The 13,265-nt window shown below is 37.6% G+C and overlaps 1 protein-coding gene and 1 long non-coding RNA gene across 11 annotated transcripts in view; one reads left to right on the top strand and one right to left on the bottom strand.

The window, feature by feature from the left end:
• LOC147349845 (uncharacterized) overlaps nucleotides 1–13,265 on the top strand; it is a 148,748-nt gene that overhangs the window by 113,726 nt on the left and 21,757 nt on the right. The gene's annotated exons all lie outside the window — the stretch shown is intronic.
• Nucleotides 9,214–13,265, bottom strand: part of UBE3A (ubiquitin protein ligase E3A) — a 96,852-nt gene continuing 92,800 nt past the window's right edge. For all 10 annotated transcript variants that reach the window (XM_086364911.1, XM_086364918.1, XM_086364907.1 and 7 more), the window contains 2 exons: nucleotides 12,290–12,433; nucleotides 9,214–11,303 (listed from right to left, as the gene is read on the bottom strand). In XM_086364911.1, coding sequence (XP_086221037.1) covers nucleotides 11,183–11,303; nucleotides 12,290–12,433 — 265 coding nt within the window. In that variant the 3' untranslated portion in view covers nucleotides 9,214–11,182. The remainder of the gene's footprint in view (nucleotides 11,304–12,289; nucleotides 12,434–13,265) is intronic.

Below are 13,265 nucleotides of genomic sequence, written 5' to 3'. Positions count from 1 at the left end.
CAGTAATGCTCTTACTGTAAAAAAAAAAAAAAAAAAAGAGTGAAAGAATGATTTGGGAAACTTTAGCAAATCTGTTTCTTTGGTAGCTTGAGGAGGTAAAGGGAATAGGAAACTTGGTCTAACTTTTGACCTTCTTCAATAAAATCAAACCAGTGTAAACTAGTTGACTTGAAAACTAGGAGAGATCTCTCCCTCGGCACCCTGTTCTCTAGCAGGCAGGCCCTACTGGGAGACTCCCTACATTTAGTGAAGCAAAAAATGTTGAAACAAGAAAGAGAACTGAAGGTGTGATAAGAACATCAAGTGGGAGGCAGAGGTTCTGTTTTCTAGCTTCTTGAGTTCATATGAATGCAATGATCAGAGTAATCTTGGGCAAAACGCTTCACAGCTTGAGACCTAAGTTTCCTCATCTAAAAACTGAGGGTTGGAGAAGATGATCTTTCAGGTCATTTTTACCCCTATACCTCTACAATACAATTATTTTAACTTGTCACAAAAGCAGATGTTGGGTGGCTGCCCTTGAACAAAATAAAACATCGTCAGTCTTTTGTCCTTCCAGGGTCAGTCCAGTGGTTGGTTAACATTTCAAACTTTTTTTCTGAGGTAATATAAGGAAGTTAAAGTCTTCATTATCAATTAGATGGTCATGAGGCAAATGTATAGAGAAGTGGCACTTTTACATTTAAATGAATAACGCTAAATATTTTTAAAATATTTTTTCTCTGTATTTCATAGTTCATATTCCTTAAATATTTTTTCTCTATTTCATAAGTATTTAAGTCCCATTATGACAGCAACGCTAAGTGGAATTCATGTTGTACAGCATGTGGCTAAATAATTGCAGGCTTAATGTCTCTGAAATCAGATCTGCAGTCAGAGGGATCACTGCAGTGATCTGTACTGTCCCACATGATTGCATCCACTTCATGTGGATTCAGTGTGAATTTTACTAATTTCCTCTATGGGTTACTGGCATAGAAATACTGAAAGCACACAGGTGGTTGTGGTGATGAGAGAAAAAAAAAAAAGCCACCCTTATATGAATTATGAGATTATAAGTGTAATTTTAGAGTGGGAGTGGGGATGAGGACCTACAGTGGAAAGAGGCTGTCTTAAAACTAAAGGTACTTAGGAAAATGTGATTGTTTACTCACCACCTTCTTAGGAATACATGGCAAACTGGTTTCCCTCAACTGTTTTCAAAAACTAGTTCCATTCATAAGAGCAGTGTAAGGTTGTACTGTTACTGAACAGTGGGAAGGTGTGAGGAGTATCTGAATGCCAGAAAAGCTCTTCACATGCAGGAACAGCTGTTACACTACTTTTACTGGTAGCTTCTGTGGAGATCTGGAAGTCCAATTGATAAATCAGGCTCTTTGGTTTTATAAGCATAATTTCATTCATACATTCATTTGAAAAATATGTTCTGAACACCAGGATGAGGAAAACAGATACACTTCTACTGTCATGGAATAGAATTAAAGGAATGAGGCAATAATGAAGTAAGCAGAATAATACCCTGTGAAAAGCGTTTTGGAAGTATGATTATTTTGGAGACTACAGTTTAAATTTGAAAAATACTTCAATCCTATTAAAAGTACATATTTAAGGCACATGGTATTTTCTTCGGGTTTGGGTACAAGATGCAAGCACACAGGGACAATTCTGAAATGCATTTTTAGGTAATGGGCGAACTTCCCACTTGACAGGCCCAAGAATACACTTGTAGTTAACAATGAGCTGGGATTCTCCTGCTGTCTCAGCTTGAAGCGTTGGAGGTTATTTCCTGCCCTTGGCGATTATTTTCAGGGTAAATCTGCCTTCTCAGTTGCCTCAGGAAACAGATCTGATCTCACTTTCTGTGAACTTCTTGATTCACTGGTAAGGGGACCAAACCCAGCAGTGCTAAGCATTGATTTGCAAGTTATCACATCTCAACAGTTTGGAAATATTTTCACTCAGCTGATATATCTTCCTGAGATGACAGTAAATGAACACACATACAATGTGGGCCCTTAAAAACTGTGTTAAGAATTACAGTGGGGGAGGGTGTCAACAAGGTGCAAAGGATAGCAGGGAAGAGAATGGGAAGGATTTTCTGAGACACCCTGGTTTGTTGTGCAGCTTAATGAACCTTGTTTACATTCTGCTGTAGGTACTAGGGGCACAGCCATGAGCAAGACAAACTTCCTGCCCTCATCAGGCTTGGTTTCTAGTGAAGCACAGATAAAAATGAACAACTAAGGGAACTGCTTTAACATTTTCCAGGGACTCTGTCCATGTTCTTTCTTCCTCCCTTTATGACCTTTCCCTAAGGGTACATCTATGCTGAAAAACCATACATTTTAATCTTCTTTGTAGGCTTTTCTTTAAATTTGTATTTCTTTAACTGCCTCTGTGCCTTTTAATTCCACTTGTATGTTTCTCAGACATTTCAACTGAAACATGACCCAACGGTATTAATGTTCCTTCCAAAACCTGTTTCCCTGTAGATCCCACACCACCACCACCAACCCAGTCATGCAAATCAGAAACGTGGGTTATTTTTGACTCCTCTCTCCCTGGAATATCAAATCAGTCACCCAGTCCCAGTCCCAAACATGTCTTAGAACATCCCCACCCTTCTATCCTCAGGCTTATAAACCTGAGGATATAATTAGAATTATGGCAATAATCTCCTAACTGGGCTTCCCTGGTGGCTCAGACAGTAAAGTATCCACCTCCAGTGTTCTTGCCTGGAGAATCCCATGGACCGAGGTCACAACGAGTTGGACATGACTGAACGACTTGGCAAAATCTCCTAGGTACAAAGATTGCATGACACTTACATTCCTCCAATTCCATGTTATAAGATAGAAAAAAAAATGTAAAATGAATTATCTTTGTATTTCAATATCTGCAAAACAAAGTTCAAAGTTCTTGGTATGGTCTACAAGGCTTTTCATGCTCTGACCTGCCTTCCATTCCAATCCAATCTTGATCCCTTTGAATCTGACACTCAGGCATACTAAACACCTTCTTGTCTGCCTGTCAACTAATCCTTCACTTTCTATTTGGACAATTTTTGGATCTGAATTCTCTGTCCAAATTGTATTTTTATGTACTTTTATAACCCTTAGTGGTTTCTATGTATATCTGGTTCACTAGATTCAGTCTCCCCATAAAAAGACTCCTTGATTGAACAAAGTGGTTATGAAACCAACCTGAAACCTCCAGCAGACCTGCAACATGATTAGCATTCAATTGGTATGTTCAGTTCAGTCGCTCAGTCGTGTCCGACTCTTTCCGACCCCATTGACCACAGCACGCCGAGCCTGTCTATCACCAACTGCCGGAGTTTACCCAAACTCATGTCCATCGATTTGGTGATGCCATCCAACCATCTCATCCTCTGTCGTCCTCTTCTCCTCCTGCCCTCAATCTTTCCCAGCATCAGGGTCTTTTCCAAAGAGCCAGTTCTTCGCATCATGTGGCCAAAGTATTGGAGTTTCAGCCTCAACATCAGTCCTTCCAGTGAACACTCAGGACTGCTTAGCATTCAGTTTTCAATTGGTATTAAATTAGCATTCAATTTGTATTGAATTCTATTTACCTGGTAAATGTTAGTAAAACAGAAAATCTTCACAGTTCACTTGGACTAGAAGCAGGTTTGAGATCTCCCTTGGAGATCTTTCCGTAGCACTATCCAAAGAGTACCTAAGTCCTTCCTATAGATCTACTAATTTAGTAATGAGATTTACTAAATAATAAGGCACGTGTGTGACAGGAAGGAAGCGAATAAGGGCAATGGTTCAGCTGAGCACAACTTTTTCTTTTTGCTGGTCTGCTCTGGCTCTGGATTTGTTTTTCCAAGCAGGAATGAAACCTCAGGTATGTAGTTTTTCTGGTCACTTTCAGATAATAAGCAAAGCATCTACTTTCTGGGTATTAGTGAAACATCAAAAATGCCACTCTCTCTCCTAACTGAAAATGCAACTCTTGCTCAGAGCTGCTTCTGGGTGGGAGGCCTGAAATAGGCTCTTCGTCACGTTACTTTCCTTCTCACTCAAAAGCTGTTTCTGGCCCTTTTGTAAGGGAGGAAATCTAGAGAAAAATATCCTACCTTATCCAGTTGCTGCAACTGTCCTAAGATACTGAGCCTTCAGAGAGGTGGGAGTGAATGGCCTTCTTTCACAAAGTTAACTTTCAGGGAATCCCAAATGAGAGCCTCTGGCTCGGCTGGTCACTTTCAGTTTCTCCTCTTCTCACAGCTTCTATCTGAGGGTATTCAGATATTGGGTGTCTGGCTCCAGAACAGGAAACCTACTTGTGCAGGGTCAGATGGCCCATGACCTGTCTCTTACAGTGACCACATGTGGCCTACGGGAAATACACATTTCAGTCTCATCACTGGTAGATATGCCCTTTATTCAGCAATATTCTAAATGGAATTCTAGCAGACCAAACTCAGTAGCATATTAAAAGGTTTGTGTACCATGAACCTGCAGAAACCCAGGAATGGAGGGTTGGTACAATATACCAAAATCCATCGATATAGCCCTACTGAGAGAATAAAGGACAAAAACTCACAACCATCTTAACAGAAGCAGATTAAGATCCTACATTGCAGGTGGATTCTTTACCAGCTGAGTCACCACGGAAGCCCAAGAATACTGGAGTGGGTAGCCTACCCTTCTTCAGGGGATCTCTGACCCAGGAATTGAACCAGGGTCTCCTGCATTGCAGACGGATTCTTTACCAACTGAGCCCCAACAGAAGCAGAAGCATCTGACAAAAATCCAGTATCTTTTCCTGATAAAAACACTCAAACTAGGAATAGAAGGAAAATTTCCTCAACCTGAAGCATCTATGAAGAACTTACTGTTAGCATGACACTCAATGGTGAAAAATTAAATGCCTTCCTTATAAAGTAGTACTAAGATAAAGATGTCTGTTCTTGCCACTTATATTCAATATTGTGCTAGAGGTGCTAGCCAGGGCACTTAGAAAAGAAAAAAAGTATCCAGAGTGAAAGGGAAAAAATTTGCAGATGTGTGATCTTGTATATGGAAAATACAAAAGAATCAAAAGTTAGGAATCACATTTAGTTAGGAAAAGCCACATATGATCAATATAAAAAACTTTTCATTGCATTTCTATATGCTAGCAATGAATGATCCAAAAATGAAATTAAGAAAACAATTATGTTTATAATATCATCAAAAAAGAATAAAATACTTGGGAAAATATTTAACCAAAGAAATCAAGACTTGTACACTGAAATCTAAAAAATAACAATAAAAAAATTAAAGACCTAAATAAATCCAAAGACATCCACGTTCATGAGTTGGTAAACTCTATATTGTCAAATTAGTGATAATCTCCAAATTTATTTATAGATTCAACACAATGCCTGTCAAAATTCTCGATGTCTATTTTGAAGAAACTGATAAGCTGACTCTAATATTCACATAGAACTGCAAGGGACCCTCAATAGCCAAAATGACCTTGAAAAAGAACAAAGTTGGAAGACTCGACATCCCTAATTCAAAAGTTGTATTTCAAAGGACACCATCAATACCAAAGAATGGAATAAAATATTTGCAAATGACTTATCTGGTAACAGATTTGTATCAGAATAAGGAATTGAATAATAAAGACAAATAACTGAATCAAAATATAGGGAAAGTCTCTGAATAAATGTTTCTAAAGATGACCAAATGGCCAAAAGCACATGAAAAGATATTCAACATCATTAGTCATTAGGAGAATGCAAATCAAAACCACGAGATACCACTTCACTCCCAATAGGAAGGCTAGACTCAAAATGTTGGCCAGGATGTGGAAAATTAGAATTCACAAGATGCTCACAAGAAAGTACAACCACTTCAGAAAACAGTTGGCAGGTCCTTGAAGACTGGGCATATGACCCAGGAATTCACTATGTACATTACCAAAAGAAATGAAAGCTTATGTCCACATAAAAACTTGTACAGTGTTCATGGTAGTGTATTTATAATAGAAAGTGAAAACAATACAACCATCAAGTGAATGAATAAAAATGATATATTGATACACTGAAATATTATTCATAAAATGAAGTACTGATACATGCTACAACACAGATGTACCTTGTGTGTGGTTCTATTTATATGGACTGTCCAAAATAGGGAAATCTACAGACAAGTAAGGAGACTAGTGGTTAGGTCTTGGAAGGTGGGAAAAGATAATCACTTCTAATGGATACAAGCGGTTTTTTTTGCAGTGGTGAAGATGCCCTGGAATTATATAGTGTGACACACAATTTTGTGACTATTCTAAAAGCCACTAATTGTACACTTTAAAGGAGTGAATTGTTATATGAATTATCCTAATTAAAAAAAAAAAAAATCAAAGAAAGCACCCCTCCTGCATTTTGAGATAGATGAGGGTCAAATCCTGCAAAAGAAATCATTACAAACATCTTCAACCTCTCAATGAATTCCTTCTTCTGTCTTGCAACAGGTAGCACCTGTGTCTCAACTTCAATGAGTCTTGATAACCATCAGTGATATACATAGGCTTGGATATGCTAATCGAAGCCAAAGGATGGGCAGGGCCAGACAGAACTGAGACCATCATTCAACTCTGAAGGCTGTGCCCTCAGTCACTGTGCACTGCTCACTGACACATGCCCATTGCATTTTCTGTGGTTTGCTGGAGACTGAAAGATAGCCAGGATAATTATTCCTGTCCTACAGTCCTGTTCAGCTGAATCTAAGAATCCCAACTTAAGGGTTGACTTGTAGCAGTAATTACAAGGTTTTGGCAAACCAGGCATTCATCATGGTGAGTGCTTTACTACAGAAAACACAGCATTCAGCAAGGATAGCTCCTTGATATGTGAGGGTTTGGCAACAGCAGGATGACGTAAGACACCTGCTCCCATCTCCAGCGGGAGAGGAGTGTAGCCACAGAGGCTGACCACGCAGAGGTTATAGGTTGCCAGAGCACATCCCGAAAAGTAGGACTGGGGAAGTCACACAGAAATCTTGCTTCCAAGGACTTGGTCCATTTCATCCTTTCCCTTTTAGTAATTTTCTTTTCACAGGCTGAAATGACAGAACCAGTTACTCACTTCCTCCAGGAACAAGTTCTTTAGCCACTAAATATTCAAATATTTTAAAATAAAACCTTTTGGGGGTAGGATAACGAGGAGACAGGAGACAGAGGCTATCTTTGGTGAGAACAGAGACGCTTCATTGAATGGCAAGCCGTCATTTTCAATCATTCAGGTGGTGACTGACGAGGTACTGGAAAAAATAGCGCTCGTCCTTTCAACAAAGTTATTACACAACTACTATATGGGACAGAACAAAGATAAACAATCTTCCCCATGAACCTGCCCACATGCCACGTTAATGGTTATGGGAAAAAAACAAAAATCCCAGTGACTCATTGCTCAATGTGCATGTACTACCATGAAGTTGCTATTAGGTTACAGAGACATTCTGGAGGTTGATGAATTCATGGGTGAGGGGCTTTTTAAAGTTTTGGCCTTTAAGGTTACTTGAGAAATATGAAATGATTAAGCACAGCATGATGATGTGGGTGGGGACGCAGGGAAAGATGCCTGTAACTGATGGTAGAATTGGAAATGTAGGTGGAACTGAGCTTACGGAGGGCTGCGGATACCAGGCTTCCAGATTTCCTCAACAGGGAACAAGTTTTGAAGCAAAGGATATTTAAATTAACAAAACTGTGTTCTGGAAGAATGAGAAAGTTTGGAGAATACTGTCAAGGTCGAAAGGAAGTATGATGAAGGAGAGGGGAAAACAATTGATACAAGCTGTGACAATAGAAGGGTGAGGGATTCTGAAGACTGAGTCAAGAGGGATGTTTTTAAGGAACAATAAATGATAGGTAGAGACAAAAGTTCCATTTTGAAGTGTACTGATTTTAAGATACCAGAAAGATATTCTGGGGGTAGAGTCTGAGCAGAAGACACGGTTTTGGAGAACAACCTTTTTGAGTGGTTGAGGTTTACCCGACAGAACTGGTTAAGTACAGGTCAGAATTTTAGAATTACAGTAGTATCCACCCTACTGAAAAACGAACAGGGTAGCAGCTGAACCAAGTTCAGGGTGCTGCCAAGGTTAGGGTTCTCACTGGCAACAGAGTTTCTCAAGAGGAGACTCTAAGAATCCTTCAGGAGAGGTATTTTAGTGGCATAGCAAAAGTTTTAAGCATTTCTCACAGGGGCACATCTGCACCAAAATCGTCCTGCAATTGGTTAACAAATGCCAACTACTGGATATCAACAGTAAAGAAGGAAAAGACTGAGACTGCACTTCTCTAGACTCCCCAGGAAATTCTCCATACACTAACACTGTGGGTAAAAGAAGGAAAGAGAGGAAGTGGAAGTTGCGTTTTGAATCCTCTATTGGCTCAGGGAAGGGGCAGGAATATAAGAGATGGTCCTTAGAGGCTGGTGGAAGGTCAAAAAAGATACTTGAGGTAAACAGGTTAAGGGGATCATGACTACAGATGGAGTAGCCTTAGGAAGACTACCCTTCCTCTGAGTCTGCATGAAAGTCTTGAGAAATCCCCTTGAAAGGGCCTGAAATCCCAGCACAGTTCTTTGAGTGATGGTGCCAGGTTATACTCATCCTTCCTTTCTAGTAAGATGGATGTGTACCGATAGGGAAATGAATACCATCAGCAAGTTTTGTTTGAAGCTTGATTTCATGTATCTCCCTCCTTAGTTAGTGTGTATCCCAAAGTAAAGCTACAGAAATTGTCATTGGATTTTATCACACAATTAAGCAGAGCCCAGTAAAGTCGTATAGGGTAGGAAATCCAATTCATTGGCCAAAGCTACCAGGCTCCAGAAAAGTTTGGTCACAGGCCGTGTCTTTACTGTATGCTTGAGATATTCTATAATGATGGTATGTAGGAGAAACTGTGTATTTCATCTGGAAAACCAATTAGTTTTCGGTTTTTTATTTCCTCCAGAGTTTCCTGGTGATCTGGGAGGAACAGTACTTTATAACATAACATCTGGGATAGAGGGAGTAACCACTGTAGTCAAAATTTCTATTTGTTCCCTCTTGCTTAAGATACTGTTCAGTGAAAATTTTGTAGACAGTAGTGGAAAGGAGGCAATGAGAAAAGAAGTGGTAATATGCCCAGGACAAACAGATATTGAAAGTGAGAGCAAGTAGTCTGGACAACCAATGAACTTTTCTCTTAGAATATTTTCAAGGGTAGGTTTATTTTCAACTGTTTGTTAAAAGTCTATTTGATATGAATTCTATACCTGGTGATCTGTACTCAATGACCATTCAAAAACTTCACATAGATGTGATTACAATTGGATAACTTCAATACTATAGTGATAATAAAACTTGAGAACTGAAGAACACAAATTTCTTCACGAATTTATTATACAAAAAGCCCCCAGAGTATTTGATTTCTCGTATTCTCACTTTCATTATACACAAGAAGCACAGGAATGAGAGGCCTCTTAAGGTGACTGTAGTAGCATGAGGGTCCCTTGAATCAAGGTAGTGTATATATTTTTAACAGTGTTCTCAAGGCTGGCCCAGAAAAACCCCATGTTACCTTATCACAATACGGAAAGCAATGTTTTCTTTTTCCACTAAATTATGGTGGAAAATGTCACTGTTTTATTTAGCATTATGGTACATAACAGTTAAGTCTCAATTACTAAAAGAACTAAAATAATTCTGAAAGACATCCTCTTTCCCCTTCTGATGATTGAAAGCTGTATTTTTCCTGCCAATTTCAAACAAATCATTAAACTAATCTGTCATGGTCAGTTAAAACAATCGAGGTACAAGCTCAGCACATTAGCTGTAACTTGTAGTAAAAGGATATATCAATATGTCTCTCCTCAGTTAAAAATACATAATCCTTTTATTTTATATTGCAGTAAAAGAAACAAACATCACAGACACAGAAGACTAGACAGGGGAAACTACTTGCTTCTGAATGTCTAGTAATTTAAATCTACCTGTACTTTTCCACAGTACGTGAAAGTAGTATTTAACACTTTTTGAAATAAACTTTAATCTTTGGGGACAGACAATGTAAATAGGACTTAAGAGTAACAGTTCCATTCATTTCCAAGTCTCTGCTTACTGTATGATTAAGTAAAACAAGGCACAATAGCCATTCTTTCCACTATGTTCCAACACTGATCATGTGCCTTGATAAAATGGCTGACTGGATAAGATGATGGCGACAAGAAGGGAAGACTTTGGATTGTCTATTTAAAATGTGGTTAATAAGCAAAGAATAAAAAATTTAAGTGCACTTTCACATGCTTTACGCTTATAATAAACAACAAACTTATCTTTCTTGCAAAGGGTTTGACTATCATTTCTTTTGGCCAAATGCACTTTTCCCCAATAAACTTAAAACAACAACAACAACAAATCCCTGTCCTTCCATATACTAAGAAGGAGGATTAGCTACTGAAACAGTTCATTGCAAGACACATGAAGACAACATACTGTGGCATGAGTTGTTTTTAATTTGTTGTGCTGTTACTAAAGTAAAGTTCTGAGGGCTGCAGTTAAACATTCCAAGTTCTCCCTTCCATCTTTATTGATTTTAAGATTTTTGCACAGAAAACTCTTTGGGGACTAGAACAGCAGCAATTGCATCACACTGTTTTCAAGACTTCAAGTTTCAAAAGCAAATTGTTTAAAAAAAATACAGCTCCTGATTTGAGTTAGATACAGGGACAAAAAAATAGCACAGACTTGAAGGTTACATGGCCTACAAATGGTGGTAATATTTTCCTTGGGAGGGGAGTCTGTTGGTGTATATTTTTAAATATGCAAAAAGGCTCAACCTCAAGCAGTAATAAACACAAGCAAAAGTGATTTAACCCTTAAAATAAATATTCAGAAAAACCTCTCTGTACATACAAGTGAAAGAATAAGTAACACTTTCACGCAAAAAAAAAAAAAAATAATAATAATAAAGGATTTGTTCATATAAGTAGCTGAAATCTGCTGTTCCAGCCCATATATCCCCAATAAAGAAGGGAGGCACAGACATAGGTGACTACTGTGGTTCACTATTTAACAGCCTTTTTGTACTGGGACACTATCACCACCAATTTTATCCCTCTTGTTATATTTATTAAAATTTTAAATTTATTTTCTTTTTCTTCCCATTTTTTGTTTTTTTTTTACAGCATGCCAAATCCTTTGGCATAAGTGATGGCCTTCAACAATCTCTCTTTAAGTTTTTCTTTGCTTGAATATTCCGGAAGTAAAAGGACATTAAAGCAAGTATGAGATGTAGGTAACCTATATAGAGAGAAAGGGGAAAAACAGGAAAATAAGTCATGGGAGATATGCTCAGTACTAAATGATCCTACTTTAGATGGTATATACATTGAGATGGTTTGCAAAGCACACTACACATTAATGCAAGTCATAAAGATAAACTTTGATTTTGCCATACAGATACCAAACAGCAATTTGTCTTTACCTCATAAATTACTCAGTGCTAATAATGATGATGGTTGATGATAACATATTATATCCACAAAGTTATTACCACATATCAGATACTGTTTTAATAGGTTCTTAACCCTGAGAGGTCATTTAACTAAACTTTCTCACAGTAAACCTACAGACTGTCAGTTTCCCCACTGTAGAGTTGAAATCACTGAGTAGTAACATTAAGTGAAGACAATATTCAAATCTCAGTTCCAAAATTTCAGTCTGGGCTCTTTAATGCTTATTCAAAATATTCCTGGATGACTATGTAATTGATTTGATAATAAATTTACATTAATAACAAATCAAGTAGAACACTGAAAGAAATGTTTCTATACATTTAAATTATTAAATATACTACTGCTCATATATAGCCACTGCACACCAAATGTTAACTTGCACAATAGAGGAAACACGACTAATGTTAGGACACTGAAATTGGTGGTACTAGCGTAATCTAGGGCTGAACAAACTTGTGAACTTCAACTTGACTATTCTAAATAGATGACATAATGTGGCTTTCAATTAAAAAAATTCTCAACCGAAAACTTTAAGAATCATACCAATCTGTAAAATTTCAAATCAAGTGAACTCTGTAATTTTTAACCTGCCCAGTATTTAAAGATTTTCTTGAACATTAGCAGCAAAGCACTGGCTAAACTAACATTTTATGTGACTTGGAAATTTCTATTAAAAACTGCAAATGTGCTCAGAAGCTTCTGGATAGATCACACATGTGTAATAATATGGAAGCCAAGGTTTTCAGTATATAGTCACAATTTAATAATTACCTTTCTGTGTCTGGACCATTTTTGGCTATTATCATCTTCAATTTTCCTAGTCCGCCCACAGGTGCCCTGTCTGTGCCTGTTGTAAACTGCAAGAAGAGTCTTTTCTGCTCATCTGTAAATGAATGAACAATTTCCCAGAACTCCCTAATGAGAAAAGATAAAATACCGATTTTAGTTTGGCATTCATTATTGCTAGCACTAATTTAAGTTTGTGATTTGCATTAAAACCATAATAGGAGGTAACTTGGAGGTCAGTATCAAGAGCCTGAAGGTTCTTTTCTGGGGATCTAGGAGCTAGGACTTCCACTCATGCAAATTTAAGAAAACTATTTTCAAAAATATAAAAGCTTTTGTTCATCGCTACATTATCTGCAACAGTAAAAACTGGCAACAACAAAATGAAACAATTACACCAACTGTAAATATATAGTCAGTAAAAAACAAAAGGCAAAACCAAAGTCCTGTGAACTGAAGATGACAGCTATGTCCCTCTACTTATGCCTTACATAGTAACTTCAAGGGGAGAAGGTCAGACAAAGAGTAGGGACAAAAGAAAACACAAAAACCCTCATACCTAAAAACACTAATACAAAAGGACACAATGTTTATATAAACGAGAATACTTTTATCAATAGTATGTGTGCTGTGGAAGGGGAGTTGGGGCTTATTCTGATATATGTATCATATGCAATTATACTGAGAATAATCTAATCCCTGGCATTCCTAAAACCTATGTGATAGAAGTCACATTATAATGATGCTTGTTAAATTTACTCTAAAAACAAAATGCAAGTTCATTAAGAGCAATCTTGAAAAAGAGCAACTGAAATCTATACTTTCAATAATAAAGTATCCATAAATTTAACATATACAGTTTCAGGTGTACATACGCATAGATCCATCCTTTCTCAGATTCTTTTCTCATGATACTATGAAATACTGAGTGGAGTTCCCTGTGTCATATGGTAGGTCCCTG

This window comes from Bos grunniens, chromosome 21 (genome assembly GCF_055505025.1).
Source record: "Bos grunniens cultivar Pamir isolate PY7600 chromosome 21, Bosgru_T2T1.0, whole genome shotgun sequence".
Lineage (NCBI taxonomy): Eukaryota > Metazoa > Chordata > Mammalia > Artiodactyla > Bovidae > Bos > Bos grunniens.
The sequence above is the reverse complement of the archived record's forward strand: the minus strand, read 5'-3'. Positions and strand labels throughout refer to the sequence as shown.